We start from the raw sequence: 21563 nt of genomic DNA on the forward strand, positions 1-21563 counted from the left end.
GAGATGGAAGGGGCAGAGGAGGAGAGGGAGAGGGAGAGGGGGCATGAACTCGTGGTCATTTCTGGAATCCCAGCCGTAGGGTCGGGCCCTGCGGCTCTGTTTTGTCTTTACTCCTTTCCCACCCCCTCTCTTTATTGTTCTTTATCTTCTTCTTGCCTCCCCACCCACACCCCTCCTCACTCACTCTCCCCAACAGTAATCATTCATCCATCATCACCGCCCTTTCCCACCTCCCCTCGTCTCCACCTCCATTTCCCCCCCTTGAAAGAAGCCGGAACTTGTGGGCGAGGAGGGGGAGAGAGAGAGAGAGAGAGAGAGAGAGAGAGAGAGTTCTCTGAGGACCAAAAGAGCTAGAAGTGGTACAAAGAGGAAGCTTTTCTTTTGAGGGGAATGTTGTCTGGTTCGAGGCCTTTCTCCCAGTAGATGATGTCTCCCAGTGAAAGACTATCTCGGACCAGGCTTCATTCCCCCCAACAGCAGCTTCCGTCATCTCCTCTACCGAGATCGGCGGATCGCCAACTTTCTCTTGAGAGTTATAAACAGTTTCAGGGATCTATCTGCAGGTGTGCGGACTTGCTATTCTTTTCTTTCTTGTTTCGTGTTGCGATTTGCTGATGCGCAGCTAGGTTTCGTGTTGCTTTTGTTCTTTTGTGATGATTATCTGAGAGGAGGAGGAGGAGGAGGAGGAGGAGAGGGAGCAGATTGGTGTAATGATGGCGAATTTGACCTCCTGCCTATCTATCTTCCTTTCTTCTGTTTCCTTTTCTTTCCCATCTTTTCCAGTCCGATAGAAAGGGTTCATTGCCTTTTAGAAGGGAACTTTTGTTCGATTTCTTCCCTTATTTCAAAAGAACCAAAAATGCTGCTTAACCTTTCTCGGTTAACATTCTTATGTTTCATAGGGATTTGAGATTTGATCGGGTTCTGAAGATTGCTTCCAAATCTTCACACCTTTTTTTGCCTCCTTTTCGGTTTTCCTTCTTTATTTCCCTTGCCTTTTCGCCAAGAAGTACTAAGAAAAGAAAAGCTAGGAAATTACAATTGGGACGGACTATTCTTTTTGGTGCTTATTTTGCTATGGAACCTTTTGATGCCTTAGATTTTGGTAAATTAATTCAAAGCAATTGATTTAATCTCCTAATAAAAAAAAATTTATTTTCTTTGCTTCACTACTAATTAAGTTTTGTGGACATGCAATTTTTGATCTGTCGCGGTGGTGTTCTGGTGCTCAATGGAAAAAAAAAGTAGAAGTGTTACTCTATCACTTTGTTTTGATGTGCTTTTCTTTTGCCATTTGTCATGTGATATTCCTAATTCTAACGAGTCAGAAGCATGCAGCTGTCTGTTTCTTTTTCTGACGAAAGGCAAGCATGTAGCTGCCTTAAATACCTTTCATCTTAGTAGATATTTCCGAGGCAAAGTTTGAATCTGGTGTGCCCATGCAGGTACATGATCTTCTCCACCTTTTCTTTTTTCTCCTCACCCATCCACTGTCCGTTTAATTTCATATTGCACCCCACAGTTTCCCATTATCTCGCTCTTATTTATGACCATTACTCAACCAGGGTATAAGGATGTATGCAATCTTTTTCTTAGAGTAAAATTAATATGTGCAATCTTGCAACAAGCTAGAATCAATAGTATGCTGGAATCTGTAATTTGATATTGTAGTATTGTACCAGTTGTAGACATCTTATGACTCATAATAAAATGAAATGGGTTTACTCTTTTTGTCATGCCTAGTCGCATTTCGTATCCCTGTTTTAGTGTAAATGCCATGCATCAAAGCCTTTTTCTAATATTTGCTTTGGAATATTATTTTGAAAACATGATCTATTCGATAAAACTTTCGAACTCTGGCATTCGAACAAGTTTGGTTATCGATAAAAATGGCGAAGGGGCATTAATTCATAGCTTCATGAATGTTTTCCTTGTGATTGTAGGCCTAATGCACTCGAAATTATTTATGGATTGTTGAGTTTAATTTCTAAGTTCTCAATGTGACATGCAAGAAATTCTTGCAGCACAGGCATCTTGCCACTTGTAAAACTATCTCCACCTCCATGTTGAACTGGACATCAGTATATAGGTGGCTCCATTTGCAATTTTTGCCAATGTGGCACATTTTACTCATGAAGATGTCATGATAAATATGAAAGTGTCTGAAAAAAACACAGCATGTTTCCAAGTGAAGAAACATTTCGTTTCAAAAATGTTTTCTTAAAGAACAACATAAATTAGCTACTTGGTTGGCCCAAAGTTAAATTACATAATATGATTTGTAGAATTACATAGGCATATTCACTCATTTATTATTATTTTTTTCTTCTCCAATTCTACACAGAACATACAACTCCCATCTTCTCCATCTTTTTGTCTGGTTCTGTTTCACTTTGGTGTTTCCAAGGATAACCTGTGCTGTAAGAAAATAACTTCAGGATTCATATCCTGAGCCTTTAAATATATGACTTGAACAAGCTTCATTTTGCTCAACGCGGTATGAGGAATGCAAAACTCATTGCTTATTTGTCTTAAATATTTATTGGAACTATATTTTTTTTTAACCCAATTTTTTTATACGCATCTCTTTATATATATATTTTTTAAATTTGTTGTCCTTAAACAGATACTATTTAGAGTTCAATTTTGAAAACAAATTTTGGTATAAAAAGTGTGATTCTGCTCTTCATATTTATCAAAACTTGTTTGATTTCTACTTTACTTACATATGTACGAGATGTTAAGATCCAGAAAATAGGAATGGTGGCGTTTAAATTTTATCTTTAAAAGTGAAATTTACATAATTAAAGATAGTATAGAATATAAAACAGAAAAAGCAAACTAAGTGGGAAAGAGTTGTGCTATTATTATATTATTATGGCTTTTCAAAAACTACTTCATAATCATTTTCCGAATGGAGACTTCAGATTTATGTAGGCTTATTGCTTGATCGTATTAGAAAATTGGATAATTTTTCCCTCGCGACATCCAAAAGCCCTAATTTCTTCGCCATTCAACTTAATTTTGGTATCTCAGCTATACTATGAGCAATAGATTAAGAATGGCTTATATGGTAATTTAATCCTCCAAGATCCTAGCCAAGAGGTGTGAATTAGTTGACTATAGTCGCAAGTTGGTAAGAAAATTTACTTATCGTACAAGTAGACAGGCCTAACCTATCCTCCATAGTTTTTTTTGGTACTAATCTCTTGGGACAAGGGGATGTTGCTTCAACATTATGGACATGAATTAGGACGGTAGCTACCTGCAGACAAACTTGTCCTTTAAATTAATGAGGTGGCATCAAAAGCTCAAATTATGGAAGTTTGTTTTGAATTCAAATGGTTGTGATTGCATGACAAAAATACCATTGCAAGTTAAAAGATGGAGTTAATTTATGATTTTGTACTGAGAGGTCTAAGGTCCATATTTCATCACCCAATTTCACATTGTACTACCTTTCTAACTCCTAGAAATTACCATTCTACGTTTTTTGAATTCTAAAACTTATCAAAGATAAATTAGCAGAACGCGAAATCTATGTTTTACTTGCATGGAGCCATGATGGTTAAGTTAGATTGTTTGGGTTAAGTTGGATTAGTTGATTTGGTTGGGTTATTTATTTCGTTATAGGTTGATTATGAATTATGGGACTATGGAGATGGCAAGGATTAGGATATAATGGTAATGAATTGGACTTCAGTTACTTGCGGTGGCTATTGGTTTGAGATGAACTAGATTACCATATCAAGCTGGAAGTTTAATAGGTCGTTGCCTGTTTGATTTGTTCCAGATAAATTTGAGACCATCATCAAAGTGGCAGTGCAGCACGTCAACGGTACTTGATCACCAAACCATGCATGCAGGTCATCCGAGGTACAGAATGACGTGGAAGTGATTGTGTTGTCACTGGTTTCATCATCTCACCATTCGGCTGATGGGCCCAAGTTGGGCCGAGCAGATTTGGATGTAACAGAGCATCTGAAAAGAACACACATTGGTACAGGTACATAGATTCCAATTTTTTGGAGTCCAAGTAGCACTTTTTTTTCTATAAAATCTTTATAAAGGGGAACAGGATTAACCGTGCTTGCCAAATTGACATATGGAGCATTGTTACTTTATCAAATTAACAATACCAAAGCTAACTTCGCATAGGTAAAAACATTTGGGCCCTAATAAGATGAGGCTGATAATCTCGCATGGGTCGAAATGAGGTTGATAATGGGCTTGGGCCAGGCTAAAGCCCATTCAACTAGACCTTGGTCGGTCCTGGTCCTCCAAGTTTCAGGCATCAAAGCTGTTACACTTACAACATGATTTTGACCCATCCATGGGAAGGGGTGCTACTGGTCTGGTCAGGTCAGGTCAGGTCAAGCTTGATCTGAGTACCTGATGACTTGGATCTATTGGGAGTTCAAGCCTACATCTTAATCCAAGTACTGTCCATCCAAAAAATGGATCTGGAATAGGGTGGACCCAATTTGAATCAAGTACATACGAGGTGCAGGTCTGAGTCATGGTCTCAAGAAGGTACCATTAATTAAAAACTCAATTTCCTTCAGATCCTTCAAACTTGTACTACTAACATAGTTTCAATGTGTGGTTAACAAATTCAATGAAAATTGCGAGGAACACAAGAATAAAATAATCAGGGCTGATAATGGGCATCCTTGACCTGGGCCTCCAATTTTAGGCCCGAAAGGTCTCTAGGCTTCATCTGGGCGGCCTAGGCCTGGCTGTGTGTGTGTGTGTGTGTGTGAATCAGCCCAAATGAATTGAAGTTGGCAAGCCCAACCAACTTCAATTCAAAATTTTAAAAAATAATTGGGATCGGAACAAAGGAATCGTGTTCTCTTGCTTGAGCCCTCACCATTGAGATAAGATTGTAGAGCCATGGTCAATGACAATTCCGTATGGCTGGTACCAATGGCCTTTGGCCGTTGGGGCTACCCACAACCGCCACCGAGATCGCGAATGGGTGCAAACAACCGCCGAGTCCATCCACTTTCAAAACCTTTCTTTAAATCCTCTTCATCCACTGTGATTGATCACCATTGAGCCCCATTCTCTCTTTCTTCCTCATCTCCGATGGCCGCCATGCCACCATAGTCGAGCATCGCCCCCATTCTTCTCTTCCTAAAATTCCTTCATTTTTCTGTTTTACCCTGTTTTGAGTGTTGCCACTCATTTTTCCGTCGGAATCCACCGTCATTGGCCGAGATATGCTGTCACTGCTGCTCACTAGTGAGTCCCTCACCATCTCCAATCTCGTTTATCGAGGAAGATACTATCGAGGCAACTTGGGGTGCTGCCCCTCTCCTCTCTCCTAGCTCTATTCTGTGCACGGTCGGAGTGTCACTGCATATAGAGACCGTGGCCGCCTTGTCATAGGCCGTCCTGCCCGACCCTAGCCCTCCGTTTCCCTCTTCTTGCTTCTTTTGTGTGGACTCAAATCCAAGCCCATCCCTCTATTTTTTGGCTAAAGCAAGACCTTCTTCTCGGTCTTGCCATCTCCGCCAGTCACCACTGTCGCTGGCGGCCACTTGTTGAGCACCGCCCGCCACCATCACAGAAGGCTTCCATAACCCCTCCCGCAACCTCTTCTCTTCCTTCTCTTCCCCCTGTTCCTCCTCTCCGTTTTCACCACCTTCTTCTTCGTCATCTTATTTCTCCCTTTTCTTCCCATTTTTTCTTATTTATTATTTTCTAGAAGAATTCTGTTTTCTCTCCTTGTTGTTTTTATTCTCTGGCTCATGCATCGGGTATAGTGATTTATCCACATCACCAATGAATCAAACCCCAGCCCTGATTGAACCCAGTCCAAGTCTCTCATTTCTTTCTATCTCTATTGGTTCACTCAGATCAAGGCTAATTTTCTTTAATTAGTTTACTTTTCTCTTAATTGATAAACTAAATCTAACCTAGGAACTTTAATTTGATAAGATGGAAATCCAGACTCAGGTAGCGAGAAGGCATGATTAAGACCAATTCATTTGCATTCAGGTAACAACGAATCCCACCTCCTCACGAAATACATGCGTTGGTATTAGGTTATAATTAATTGTAGATCCAAGAGGTGGTCGAGATCTTTGGACATTAGGCTAGATTCAATAGTCTAGACATAAACTGGATCTACCATAGGATATTTCAAGTTATATAATACCTTGTAGAAGTCTATTAAGATACTTGATAATTTTAAGTTTTTGGACGATTTTTCTAATTGGCAAATTTTGAGAAATTTTAGAGCAAAGATTGCAAATTATCTCTACTCCTAGTATTTAATCATACATACGATTTGATCTACATTATTTAGAAATTAATCTATTGCTATTTGATTATTTTTAAATTAAGTATCGTATATGCTCTGCATAAAAATGATTATAAATATTAGACAAGTATAATATAATTTACTTGGACATAAACTATATTTTATTGCATCGATAAATATGCTGATATTATATATTTTATATGTTGATTTTGCTACTCTTTATTCCGACTATAATTTCACATGTTTAAGATGTAGCCTTCTTCGGGCCTTTAGTAGCGCGATCAGTGGCGCATGCCGGCTGATGGTGTTTTATAGTTAGAAGCTAGTTTTCTTTCAGGCCTAACTAGTTGGTGTTGATCACTGGCATATGCTGATGGAAGCATGTATTTTCGTATGATTTCAGAGCTAGTTTTCTTTGTGCCACCATTAGGGCGATTAATGGCACATGACTAGTGGACAACGTATTATAGTCAGGATTTAGTCTCTTTCGGAGCTTGCGATAGACCAATCGTGGCTATAGTAATAAAGACTAAGAGAGTGAGAGTGGATTGTCCATCCATATTTAGTTTGAAAATTTATTTTGGTTTAATGCATTATATATCTTCAAATATATGGTGATAGACTTGATATGTTTATTGGTATGTTGTATTTATGGAAAATCATGCAAACTGAAAATTTATTTACAATATATTTGATCATACTAGAGGTTTTGGTAACTTACTGGGCTATGAAGCTCATAACCTCTATTATATATATATATTTTTTTTACAGATGCAGCCACAGGAGGAATTTGGGACCAAACAGTGAGGAGCTTAGGGTCTAGAAAATATTGGCTAATGTTTTTTTAGAATAATTTGATTTCATTATTATTAGTGATTGGGGACTGTTTTTTTGCATAAGTATATTAGAGTATTTGTTTTTCTACTACCTAAGTTTGGAATGATATGAATGTGTATGAATAAAAAAGTAGGCGTTGCATATCTTGTAGGGTTAAACCCTATGAATATACGGCTGCTCGGCTAGGGCCATCGGGTCGGGGTATCTCTCACTCTCTATTATAAGTAGCAGCAGCAGCAACTTCTATGATCTTATGCATCTACCTCACAACAAAATAACAGCAGGTATGGCAACCAACTCCTCCAGCCGTGAATGCATAAAATAATAGCTGGTATAGTAACTTTGCCGAAACAATGTAAAATAAAATCAACCAAATGTGAATATGCATAGCTTATAACCATGCCATGTCGCTATTTGGTACAGTTGATTATGATAAATATATATTAATGTCTTATTTATTTGGTCAGCAGGGTACTAATGAATACGACCAGAGCCGAAGCAGTCTCTTGAATCCAAATTGCATTAGTCCGAGAAATGCTCCAACCATGCATGACCTTCCAAAGATCCCACCCAGTTCAATTATTTCGGTCCAAAATGCTCTTTCATTCAACAGTCTATATATCCAATCCTGTGTTCCTGCCATTGCTTTGTCTTGGTTGTCTCAGTTCACAAATATCATTTTACCACCATAAATAATTGATGCTGGCTGCTAACCAGTCCATACGCGTTTTATAAGGATTAAGTGACCAAGTGAAACACGCATTTAAAAAGTCATGGGGTCATCTCGGAAATCATGGAACAATCTTTCCTCCCACCGAGCCCCACCACACGTTTCCAAAGGAAGGAGGACAAGTCCAATCAGCAACTGTTCAATGCCGAGAGCTGACGAAAGCCTGTGGAGAATGGGGGATCCCACACCAACTCTCGGAGTTTCCATGCCGTATGGATATTACAGTGAACGAAGCAATGTCATTGGCCAAAGATCATGCAATCTACTCTAGATTTCTTTTATTTTTAAGGCATGTTTGGTTGGCGACCGGATTAAACCTGAAATTGGATGCTGCATGGTAGAATGGTCATATCGCCAGACAAGTTTGATATGTAATTGAAATTAGAATCAAAATGAAATTCGAATACTAGAAAAGGATAGGAATAAAATTTTTTTCAACCAAATAGCTTATGAATAGAAGTTACTCAATCCCATTTCCAATTTAGAGTTCAACTTTTTCCAACCTTTGTTGTGCTCTGTTCAGTTCCTGGTTGCTTTTAGATCCTCCGTGGGTTGCTTTCGACCATAACCTAATACATGTGAACCAGGAGGTGGGGAACTTTTTAGGTTGCTTCTGCTTTGAGATGGATTACTCCAAAAAGCTTAATATGGGATAACAATGTATTAGAGGTGGGGTCTAAATTCTCCAACCATTGTCTTCGTTTGAGTGAAGGAAAAAGAGAATGAATGGTCCCCTTCACCTAAGTATGAAAAAGATTTATCCAATTCATTTGTAGCCCTCATTTAGTAACTTGATCCTAATGAAATAGGACCAGAATCGTGCTGATAGCGTCTTTCGAGACTAGATTTGCGCGTCAATTCCTTCATACGCTATCCAAGGGCCAAGTCCCACTTTTATTTGTTACAGAACTGGAAGGTGCTTGTAGGTCTCAGAGATAAGCATTACTAGCAAACTCCAGATATGACAGCCAAACATTAAATACATTATGCGACACAACTTCTTTCATTATGACACCAGGAAGGTCGATCGAAAATACTATGTGGTGCATATGACTTATTCAAAATGAAAGAATTTTATGGATGATTGTGATTTTTTTTCTTGTAATGAATCGCTTGAGATTAAGTTTTTGAATGAGATATTTCTTTTGAAGCTTGTGAATATGACAGATACACTCTAGGTTTTGGTAGGTCTACAGTTCTAATTTCTCTTTTAGAGACATTGTTAAACAAAAGAGAAGACAAAAGTTTTATATCAAAAAAAAAAATAGCGCTTATAGTTATAAAGGTGACTCTCGTGGGCTCACCTAAAGATTGAAGTAGAAAAATCGTATAAATCTAGTATGAATACGTTCTAAAAAATTAGAAAATAAAATCTCTTCCATTATTAATCTAAAAAATAAAAAAAGCTTTTTAGATGCTCATCCATCCCTACTTCTCTCCCATAATACTTTTAGAACGGCAAAAATAGTATTGCATGTCCCATAAACAAAGAGTGCCTTTATTAATTTCTATTACCACCTAACAGGCCTATGATAAATAACAATTTAAGTAGTTGCATGATATCCATCATCTGCCATGCAAGATCTCCACACAACCTCAATAATCATTTTTTTACTCAAATTTCCCTGCGACTCCCCAATTCCACGACACTTGGAGCCGCAATGGAATCCCGATCATTTTCTTACCTGTGTATGAAAATTTCCTGAGCCAACGGATGCTGATTTGATCATTTCATACTCAATCAATCTTTCTTATTTCTGCACCATTCCCAAACATGATTTGATCAACCTCATTTAACATATAATCATTTTTTAACTCAAATTTCCATGCGACTCCCCAATTCCCCTGACACTTGGAGGCGCAATCGAAGCCCTATCATTTTCTTACGTGCATATGAAAATTTCCTGAACCAACACATTCTGATTTGATCATTTCATACTCAATCAATCTTTCTTATTTACGCACCAATCTCAAACATGATTTGATCAACCTCATTCAACATATAATCATTTTTTAACTCAAATTTTCATGCGACTCACCAATTCCACAACACTTGGAGCCACATTGGAATCCCTATCATTTTCTTATTTCTTGAACCAACTGATTTGATCATTTCATATTCAATCGACCTTTCTTATTCATGCACCAATCCTAAACATGATTTGATCAACCTCATTAATATATAACATTTTCTCCGTAATCACGCTGTGGGACTCCCTATTGGCAAAATTCCATGTGATGATGGGAGTAATAGAATGTGCAAATTATTTGCCAAGTCCGCGCTGCCAAGTGCACAACATTTTGCGTGTACATGTAGCGAGAACGGGGATGCGTGTGCCGACATTAAAGAAAAAGAGACGACTTTACCAAAAAAAAAAAAAAAAAAAAAAAAGAGAGAAAGAGACGAAGGGCAAGCGGAAACCCGGCACCAACCGCGAGAAGTTGACCGCGACAGCGTGCCCGAAAGCCTCGCTGCCACGTGCCCCCAGGACCCGGACCAGCGTACAACGCGTCTACCTACCACTTGTCCACGTCGCCGATCTGGCATCTTTTCGATTAGTGGCTGTCATCGGGCCTGAAATACCGCACCACGCTACCGAAAATGTAATAATAAATAAAATAATAATATATTTAACGTATTTCGTCGGATTTGAGGCGATGGCCCAGTGCTCGCGGGGCCCTTATTTCTCACCTCCTTAGGCTCACCTCCTTATTTCTCCCCCTCCAAACAAAGGTAAAATTTCAATCGCTCGCCACTGTTCCACCGGTAAAAATCCTGGCACAAACGCCAATACTCCGGTTTGTAATGGATGTGATATAATACTCGTCGGCAATATCACATAACATTTCATTCACTACGCTCAAGTCCCAGTCATCTTATCCACCATGGTCTTCAATACTATTTCTCCTTCTCCCTTCTTTCTCAATTTCTGAGGAGTTGGACATCTCCTAGTCGGTTGCAACTTTTGCACGACAGAGGGCTCTGCTACTATGTGTATCCATTTTTGGAGATAAACAAAGTTGCCCATGTTTGAGGTGGATGATGGAGCCACCCATCTGGCACTTAACTTCTACGGAGATCCCGTTCTATTTTGAGATAGCCGTGATATCAGAATTTAAGAAGTCCTTTCCAGCAAAACGAAATGGCTCTACAATTCCCTCCAAGCTAAGCATGTCAGTGGTCACTTAAGCTCACCCGGGCACACATCACCCCAAACATCAGCTAAACATCACAGAAGCATTTTTAATCAGCAAAGGGAAAAAGACAAAGCTCCTTTACGAGATTAGAGAGCTAGTCTCATAGCAACTGGCTCCTTGATGGTGATGTCGGAAAAGCTGACCTCCTACGGATATGTTTCCATTGGCTAGAGGTTCCATCATAGAAATTAAAGCAATACAGGCTCCATCATAGCAATTAAAGCAAACCAGTCATGTAACTCTCTTCAAACAAAGCATCCACCTTCCATAATTCCATTGGTAGCAGGCCCTTCCATAAGCCCCCTGCGCACTTCAAGACCATCGAAATCCCCCCCTCGTTCCCTCCGGTGGCAGACTCCAGTACAAAAAGAGAGGCAAAGGATAAGCCCACCATTAAAAAAAAACAAAAAATAATAGCTGGAGATGGAGACCGAGGACTACTCTGCAGCGGAGAAGCAGAGTCCTCCTACATCTCATGGATCCCCTCCTCGCGAAGTCGAGGAGTGACAAGAAGAGAAGGTTCAGCGAGAGCAGTAAAGTCCCTCGAATCCATTTCGAGTCCCAGCGAAGTGGAGCCCGGGAAGAAGCTGCAGCTGGCCAAGGGAACTCGGCCTCCAGCCTCGCCAGTTGCCATATGGTTCCAGAACAAGCGAGCCCGGTGGAAGTCGAGCAGCTCGAAGAGGAGTATGAAGCCCTCAAAGCAAACTATGACACCTTGCTCTCCAGCGTGAGTCCTCAAGAAAGAGAAGCAAATTCTCGTGAAGCAGGTAACGAACACTTCCTTTTGCTCTCAGGATCTCCAACCCCCTTTGTCTTGCGAAGCCTGTGATAATATAATTTCTCTGGTTCATACAGTCGCAAAAGCTCACTGAATTGCTGAAGAATCCATCAGAAGAGAGCAATGGCAAGCGCGAAGAGGATGCGAGGCCCTGCTTGTTAGTGTATTCAGGTGATGAAGAGAAGAACCTAGGCTTTTTCAATCGGGAAGAAGCAGAATACTTATACATGGGAGAACCTGAGAGTAGCTACCTGACATCAATTGAGCAACCGTGCGATTTGAACTGCAGTAGTTCTCCGGAGCAGCGCTGCACCACTCCTCCTGAGTGGTGGGAGTCTTGGCCCTTGACAGAATAGAACCCTGTCGTCGCCGGAACATGGGAACCATAGTAGAGCTGATGGAGTGAGCCTGCTGTTTGGAGTCAGATTAGAGTTCCAGATGCTCATGTAAAATAGCTTATGATTCAGGGAGTGCATGAAATTTCTGATGCTATGTCGTCATCCCAATGTAATCAGAATGAATAAACTTAGAATCGACAGAGAGTAATGTGTCTACTGTTTCCCAAATCCACTCTTAACACAGGTAAGCATCGAGTTCAAACAATCGACTACATTTATTCTGTCTGCCATGAAATATCTATTTATGTTTCTGCAATGAAGCGCAGATGCACGAATTCAAGCAAGCAGCAAGCAAGCAAGCAATTCCACCTTGACGGCAAGTGTATGATGCTTCAGGAATGAGATCGGTCAAGACTCCTGACCTCTCATAAGAATCATCAACATCAAGGGCATTATTTAACTCTTAGTATATTGCAAATGCTTCAGGTGAACGAAAGCAACAACAGCAAAAGCTGTCGAGTTTTTTGACTAACCATAATATTAGCTTATAAATTAGGACACGATCATATCAGTGACTCCCAGTTTGACAGCTCTGATGGTTGTATCCTGCAACACCAGATCATAATACAAGATACTTACTGCCAGAAAGGAGAAAAAAAGGGGGATGGATAAATAAAATCCTACATAGCATTGACGCGTAAAAAAAAATTAAGGAATGCTTGGCTGGCATATTCCTAAACCAACAGAGAAGGGGGGAAGAGAGAGTGAGGATTAGCGCGGAATACTGCTGTGAAAATGACACAAAATTTATTCATAAATGAGTCTTCAGCATAGCATATAAGCACACCATTGGTGCTATGCTATTTACTCCAATCTTGACAGCTCTGCTATTTAGATGTTGTTGAGTGGGAGGTTTGGTTGCCTTTGCATACTATTGTACACAGTGTGCATGCCAAGGATCTATAATAGGGCAAACAAGAAATATTAGAGAACCTGAGATCCCGCAAACAATAGTCTGATTAAACTCGGAATGGGCCGCTTTTGAGTTTTAACTTCCTTTGAGAGACAGACAACGAGGTAGAAGTGAAAATGACAAATCGAACGAGGTAGGAGCAGAAGAAGCTCCTGGTTGAGTGCATGTACAGGGTTGATGAGGGCTAAGGTCAAGCGATCTTCACTAAGGCAGAGAGAAGCAATGGTCGAAGAGCCATCAGCAAGCAAAGAAATTCTCGATCAATCTCAAGTAAAGCATGACCATAATCCTTCACAAACACTATATAATAATCAGGTCCAACCAATGAGGATCTGTCATCTCATAACTATGAGGCACAAGGCCCCCTAAAGCCAAAGCAGACTCCATGATGCCTCATAAAACCCTCATATAACAATCATCTATGGCATGTTATGATCCGACCTCTCTCATGTTGGAAAACTGAGGCCATGAATTCCTCATGATCTACCATATAAAGATAAAGTCCTAGAAGGCATTCCAATCATATATTACATCCACCATTCAAGGGAAAAGGCTCCTAAATCCAGCTTCTTCCAAGTACACTCCTATTGATCGACCTCTTCTTGTCTTACTTGGACTGAACGCTTACTTGAACAGTCTAAAGAGTTGCAGCTTAGCTCATGGTATACATATCAGCTCTTTAAAAATGTGATGGACATGATTAATATAGAGAATAAATTACTGGACTGCTGGCGCAGCTTACAAATGTGTGAAAAAGGTGTAAATGCTGATCATTTATTGAACATGCACATGATGAAATTGAACGAAATTGAGAAGCTATTTCTCAAAAGAAGAAACTGAGAGGCAAACTATGTAGAACATATTGTTGAATGAAAAGCACAAACAATATGCTAAAGCTGGCAGATGGTAAGGATGACAAAGTTAACGACAAAATGTAGAAACATATATAAAGGCCAATTTGTCAACTCTTCAAGCAAAGAATGATCAGCAATTTGCATATCTTTCCAGCGAAGAACTTAGAAGGTCCAAAAGAGAAGTGCAAATAGGGCACAACTGAATTTTAAGTTCTTTCATATAATTACAGCAAACCATTTTTTCCCCTGAAGAAAGTTGGGCGATGCTAGAATTCTAGAATGGATTAATTTTGGTTTTTCTGCCAGGGTTTCTTAGTTAATTGAATACTATTATTTTGGTTTTCTCAAAGGAGAGGTGATTCATATTTTAAGATGTTTTAGACTGTAAATACCCTAAGCTCCTAGAGATAACATGACAGAGCATGACACTTCTTGGCACTGTATGAAGATCATTCTTATGCCAGACCAAACTGCCAACACCTGAAACCATTTTGCAGTGTGATGTAATGGACAGTAGTGCAAAAACCAAGGATAGGGATTTTGGGTCTATATAATGTAAATAGAGGTTTTTTTGGCTACTGAATAGAGATGATTTTTTGTCATAAATTAAATTGACCGAACCTTAAGTCTTTTTTTAAGAAAAAAATCTAATTATTAAAGCCAAAAGCACGGATTGCGGCTACTATAACATAATGGACCAACCACAGCCAAACACAACATCATTAATGACACAACAGCCACTAGCCAAAATTACAGAAGTGACAGGACGCACACAAAGACTCTTTGGCAGTGGGAAAAAGACATCAACTAAGCAATTACCAAACTGTGAACAGCATGCAGAGACCCAAACGGGAAGCAACTTCCAGGGCAAAGGCTTGGCATACAAGAGATTAAAAGCCATTCAGCTCTCCAGGAAAAGAATGTGACCGCTCCGCAATATGATGTGGAACGACACTATAGCCAGCAAGGCCACAGCAACAGCCAGCTAATGCCCAAAATATGAATATCAGCAAGACCAACAAGCATAGAAACAAAGCAAGGCCTGTCAACAAACACCTTTAGCCTACTGCTATCACATTCTCCCAAATGCTACCCCTTGATTTGCTAGAGGGAGCAAGAATAAACAAATCTTAGCCTAAAAAATGCCCCCAAAATTTTTCTATCTTTAGCTCTTTAGTGTTTTAGTTTTTGTGGAAGTCAGTGTCATTATCCTGCATCTAGTTGAAGGTGCTTGATTAATCATTATCCTTTATTCCTTTTTCCATCCAAAGACTCTCTATCTCCCTCTTCCTCATACAATAATATTTTTTCCAATGCTTTCCTTTCTTTAAATATTATTATTGATTTACTATACATTGCCAATACCCCAAGGCCCAAAGCCTATTGTTTCAGAATCTTTGAACTTTTCCACATCTTTACTTTCCAGATGCTAGTATGCCCCTATAAGTGAACACGTTCCTTATTGCTCCATACTACTCAAAATGGGAACAGTGCAAACAATTTAACACCCCAACTGTTGCCCTTTCGGCAAGCTTAGTCTTTAGCTTGAACTCATATAAGTGGCATAAAAATTCTATTATCCCCTCTATATTGAAAATGAATGAATGACTTATTGAACCTACTCTTAACAGTTACATCTCAAAAAATCACTTCATTTCTTTTTCCCAATTCAAACCTAATTAAGTCAGGCACTCCCATCCCAATCAATTTATATCTTGCTTAATCTTATTGATGGCCTCCTTAAAGATTTTTAGTAGAAACCACACTAGAATCTCCCTGTAAACCTAAGAAATGCACTCCAAGTACAATTAAAATTCCCTTTCCCTCTAACGCTGCATGTGATGCAGGTGCAAAGGAGCTAGTTAAGACCTTCCATAAGAATCCATGCTTAAAGCCCAGATAATCAGTTCAGCTCAAGGAAAGATCCCAGAAGGCCCTAAACAAACAAAACTGTACATGCCTATGATGTGACAATAACTGATTTCGAAAAAAAAAATCAAACACAATAAAACATTTTTGGTAGAACTCACCAGAATCTGTCATTAGAGAAAAATCAATCCAAATACAAATCCTGCCATATCGAAATTCTCCTTAGACCATAAATGGGGCAAAAAATAAGATATCTTCATGACAGAAAAATCTATCTTTCCTGCTAGAATCAAATCTCTTTGTTTTCTTTATTTTTTGCCTCTTTTTAGTGGCTTCTGAGATATGGTTTAGAAGTTCATATGGAAAACAAGATGGTTCAGATATACTACACTAGCTCTAATAAGTATTCTTGCATCTTGCAATTTTATATACTACTTTTGTAATGATCTTGTAAATCACAAAGATCATGATTAGATATGATTTGGATGCCTTCTTTTAGGAAGGATAGGAGTTTTGAGCCCTATAGAATAACCTCACGTATTGGCCCTTTTGATTGAATGAAGTTTACTTTTCCACTCTCAAGCTCTATATTGTAAGTTGATTGTTTTGTTGTTTTCCCTTTTATATTGTCTACTTGGATTGACAGGGAAATTTTGAAATATTGCTCATCAAGAAGGTCACTTTCTGCACTAGCATCCTTCATTTGTCCTAGCACCGACCACTTTCATTCCTTTTCATCACAATTTTGTTGACTAAAACATACAATAAGTTAACATCCTTGCCACAAAATTCTCCACTCTTCTTAAGGATTCTGAACTTTTCAAATCGCTACATTCACAATTCCCATTCATCATTTATAACAATCCAATAAACAAAATTCTTTGAAATTTTGTTGCGAGTGTGAAAATATTTAGTAGTTATTCCACTTTAAAAAAACTATTCCAGTCTTTTTTCCTAAATTTTTTAGTTTAGTAACTCCATTGGTGCTTCTCATATTTTTTGTATTTGCAAATTTTGACCTCCAATATTTTCCTGAAATTCTCCTATATTTACATCAAATTGTGAATTTGTGGTCTTGTCATATCAATCCCAAAGCGAACCTCAATGGTACGGTTTTATGCTCCGCATCTTGGATGCTCCTGTTTTCATATGTGAACTTTAATGTTCACCTCCCTAGCTCACATTAAAATAAAGGCACAACCGTTGAAAACAATTACTGTGGATGAAATGCACAAAGTGCTATATTGTTCCTCACTTGATCAGGTGGCTCGGCAACCTAATGCCACGTAGTAGATTGCAGTTCACAATCCAAAAAATAAGATTTCTCAAAAGCAGTCCTTTATGCTAAACAAGAAAGGGGAGAAAAAGTCTGTTGCTTTGTTGCTTAGCATTGACCTTGAGAAAAGTTTTATTTATTTTATGAGTTAAGCCGCAAGATGTTAAACAAACTCATAATCATGGTCTGTTGTGCCGGTACCGGGCACTAAATCGGTTGCCTGGCAACACAGGCCCACGCCGTGCCGGGCTTGTACCGACACAATAGAGGAGGTGGGGAGAGGGCAAAGGGCGCCGGCATCCGACAGCCCTCCGCCGGCCTCTGCCCTCACTCGCTCGTTCTTTTTCTCTCTTTCCTTTTCCTTCTCCTCTGGCAACGAGTTTATTTTCCATTGCCAAAACCGTCCAGATCCGTCATTGGGACAGCTTGGTACGACCGGAACCATCCGGTTCGGCACGGTTCCGCCGATCCTGCTCATAATTCTTCTTAGGAAAATAAAAATAGTTGTGTTTATCAGATATAATATCTGAGAGGATAGAAGAAACAAAATTAGGAATCTAATGTTCTGAAAGGCTAAATACAACTTTCTTCATATGTTCTTCAAGAAATTACAGACAGATTGTTTCATGAAAATTTGGTGTATCCTTTAGCTTTATGTTAGACTTTGGCCATGGAATTCTGACATACAAGAATACGATATATTTTCTGTTAATTTTAATGGACCTATTCACAATTGACAATAGATTTATGCCTTGGTTCACAACTTCACATCAACGCATCTATATGAAGAACGAAAAGTGCTTTTCTTGTTACGCAATAAGAAGCCTTTGATTCTCAATGTTCATCGATAGGCATAGACAACTTATATGGTTATATCTGCACCTGATACACATTAAATGGAGGAGAATTAACTAGAAGCCGGATGTCATAGAGTTACTAAGATTAACTACCTGGCTGGGTGTATGTAGGCACAAAAATGTAACTAACATTTCTGAACAGTGATAAACAATATAAAATGAATTAATTCCACGAGACTTCGTAAAAGAACAACTCTGTGGACTAGCATCTTTTGTTGTCAACAACCTGCCAAGAAATGAGATTAAAACACGTTGAAGCTTCCTGCTGCAAAGCATTCTCTTTAAGCTTCCATTTCATCAGAAAATTTGTGTTCAGAATCTCTAAAAGGTGCTCTGCAGGCTTTAAAACCAATATAAGGGGAAGATAGTCATGGACAAAGTAAGTTATGAAGTGGTAGCCCAGATTGCCGTATGGCAATAATACTATATTTTGTCATAAGATAAATCAAAGTTAATATGATTGAATTCACACTTTAATCCCTCTTCCTTTTAATGGATTTTTTTTTTTCCAATACAGTCAAATTTTAGATTAACAAGTACATATATGCCATGCTGTATACAAGATGAAGCGTCATTTCATAATCATATTAGATAATTTGACAAGAGAAATACTTAATTCCAAGTGTTATATGTGATGAAGTATAATAGTTAGGATAATTTTAAGTTTGATAATAGTTGTCAAAGCCACATTCTGAAGACTACCAAGTCACAATAAGGATTTCCTTGCATCAAAGTTTGAACAAAAAGATGAAAAGAAATGCCCAAATGAACCATCATTTTAGATAATGTATGAGAAGGCTTTTTCAAAGGCAGTCCAAACGTAAATTGAACAGGAAGAGGGGCTCTAGTCATCCAATAAGTTTTTCAAATTCACTTAAATCTTGACATTCTTCAAAACGAATTACAATATTATGAGTATCAACATTAAACAAAATTTATTTATTCGCATAGAATCAAGATTACAGCACAGTAACAATTTACAAAGGATAAGACTGAGCACTTTTAACATTCCAAAGGAAAAGGATATCCATTAAGTCACAGATTACTGAAAATGTGAAAGGCAAATTAGAATGCAAAAGCACCATACATATGAATGGGAACTACAGAAACAATGATGTTAATAACAACACCATACAGAGAATATCAGATACAGCAACTAAATGAGGGATATCTAGTAGTCTGTTGTCTTTACTGCATGGATAGAAGAAACTTAGAGCTTTCTGAACCAGTTTTCTTGTAGATTATAGCTTGTTTTAAATTTCTTAACTTGATAAGATGATTTTCTTAGTTGGCTAACCATTTGCTTTTGAATTCAAGGTAGAACTTAACTTTCTAAAATTTCAAGTATGACCAGCGCAAAAAAAATTATAATTTTGCTGTAGCTTGGGTTGAGGCAGTTCTAAAGTTGCATAATAATTGAAATGATTTAGTTATCTATTTAGGACCCTTCTTATCAACGAACTTGGGGATTGATGGCAGCTTCCAGCATAAGTATTGTTTAAGAAAAGTGCTTTCACCTACCTCTTTCTGCTAGATTTTTCTTTCTCTAAAAGGACTGGAACTCCACTTCTCATTACTCTCCTAACACTCTCTGATCTAAAACCAAAACTCATATCTTTTTTCTCATATCATCCAATACATTGAATGGAAAGAAAAGTACTTGATGGGAATCTGTAGTGCCCATAGATGCATCCAGCCTTTTCCCTTGGGTAGGTTCATCTGCTTTTTATGCTCCTTTTTTTTTCTAATGATGAATTTGTTATGCCTCAAGTCATATCAATTTAGTAGTGAAGCAAATTATAGTTTTACCAGATTTTTTTTTTTCTGTTTCCAAATACTCAGAACAGAGACTCAGGTGCACAAGCAAGTTGAGGAAGCCAGGACAAGGGAAAAGTTATAGCCAACTGGAGGTACCGATGCATGAAGAATAAATAAGTAATAAATAAAAAACTTATATTTTTAGGAACACAGAGTTTATTCTTTTTGTATGTTAATAACGAAAAAAATAGTTAACATTAGTAAGGTTTCAGAAACTCATGGTAGTTTTATTAACTTCATAATGTAAGCAGTTTAGAGTTTTAGTTAATTAAGTACAAACTTGATTTTGGATAGAAATGTAGTAGTGTGTATCCAGGCATCCTTTCTTTGAGATAAATTGCTGTTAAAATTCGAGTATAGACTACTTGCTCATGAGGATTACAATGTAAAGTGATTCACCCAAATACATGCAAAACTTTGGGTTTGGTGGTTATACAATATATTATTGAATCGATTATTGATTGAAGAACACGTTCTTCAACATTAATTAGGCTTTCTATACTCTGCTCTCTTCACCAAAATTGGTTGGTGCTCCAACTCCAAGTGTATGACAAACCAATGTCAAATTAGAAAATGGATCTGTTTTTCTTTTTTGTTTTCCCTCCTTCAGCATGACCCTATGCCATGCTGTCTGTTTCTTATTTAGAGGTCATCCACTTTAGAACACATCCATTTCACCCTCTTGTGTTCCAATTTCTTCACAACTGCTCCATCTTTTCAGTTCTCCAGAGGTTGCTACTTGATGCACAATCCAAGGTTCGGATTGGGCAGTATTAATCAAGACAAGAGTGGGTGAAACAACTGCTCCCAGATGAATGGCAACGCTTTTCAAATAAGAATTCATTGAGTTCAACCAAAAAAACAACATGAAAAAAATAAAGAACTACGGTACCCGTAGTTAATCTGAGTTATATCAGATTAAGAATGGAAGAACAATTTTGCAAAAGAAGGGGTATCCCATCTAGAAGATAATTGCTGATAACAGCTAAGTTCTTCTGTTCTTTTAAATTGTCGAAATATTTTTTTTTTTTGGAACACTCGTACCAGATGAATACAAGTGCATCCTCTAAAATAAGGCGTCGAGAAATCGTGGACCCATTTAAATTAAAACCCCCACGCAACACAGCATCACGGCATCACAGATGTTGATGCTAGTGCTGCAAGGAATGGAGGAGGAGGTACCTTGAGGCCGGGAGTATTGCCTTTGGTGACTCGATTCTTAGCAATGTGGCAGGCCATGACTTCTTCCCACCGAAAGTTGAATCGTGACACCAAAGGGTAGTGAAGAAGGGGACTGGAGAGAGCAAGGAGGAAGAGTGGAGTCAGAATGGAGGCGGACGCGAGCAGTAGTCGAGGGAAGAGGTGAGAAGGGGGGAGTTGTCGCTTGTCGGGCCTGATATCCTGTTGATTAGAAATGAGATTTGTAGTATTACCGGGATCTATTCAGGTAATCCAGCAGGATTGATCTATGTAGGATAAAAACCTAATTCTTGAGGCATGTCCTTGTAGGTGAGCTCATATCAACCAACCTTTCTGAGTCCATTATTATTATTATTATTATTATTATTATTTTATTATTATTATTATAGGAAAAGGGGAAAGGAGGAGGAAGGGACAAGCCCACCCCCGCATAGCAGCCTTCACTAGGCTCCCACCCCACCGGAAGAATGTTCGGTGCGGACAGAAATGACCGTATGTTGGGCACACCGGCCGGTTTTACTCATAGCCTTCCCATCCATGGGCCCGACTTGTTACCTCTCTGGG

General features: G+C 38.6%; 1 protein-coding gene and 2 long non-coding RNA genes across 4 annotated transcripts; 2 read left to right on the plus strand and 1 right to left on the minus strand.

Moving 5' to 3' along the window:
• The first annotated feature begins 23 nt into the window (after positions 1-23).
• Positions 24-8163, plus strand: LOC113463742. Of its 2 annotated transcripts, XR_003388528.2 has the most exons (3): positions 24-4006; positions 7260-7392; positions 7579-8163. It is a non-coding gene; the product is annotated as an uncharacterized LOC113463742 (long non-coding RNA). The 2 variants fall into 2 exon arrangements; XR_003388527.2 differs by lacking the exons at positions 7260-7392; positions 7579-8163 and adding an exon at positions 7043-7247 and having other exon boundaries at positions 37-4006.
• A 3114-nt stretch (positions 8164-11277) lies between these two features.
• LOC103722052 lies at positions 11278-12380 on the plus strand. Its single transcript, XM_008812475.4, has 2 exons — positions 11278-11803; positions 11892-12380. Exons 1-2 carry the CDS (start codon positions 11512-11514, stop codon positions 11906-11908), a joined length of 309 nt encoding a protein of 102 aa, XP_008810697.2. The 5' UTR covers positions 11278-11511; the 3' UTR covers positions 11909-12380.
• Positions 12025-21228, minus strand: LOC120110821. The gene is made up of 2 exons (XR_005511940.1): positions 20982-21228; positions 12025-12758 (listed from the first exon to the last, which is right to left on the minus strand). It is a non-coding gene; the product is annotated as an uncharacterized LOC120110821 (long non-coding RNA).
• Between the last annotated feature and the right edge of the window lie 335 nt (positions 21229-21563).

Source organism: Phoenix dactylifera, chromosome 5, assembly GCF_009389715.1.
Source record: "Phoenix dactylifera cultivar Barhee BC4 chromosome 5, palm_55x_up_171113_PBpolish2nd_filt_p, whole genome shotgun sequence".
NCBI classification, from domain to species: domain Eukaryota; kingdom Viridiplantae; phylum Streptophyta; class Magnoliopsida; order Arecales; family Arecaceae; genus Phoenix; species Phoenix dactylifera.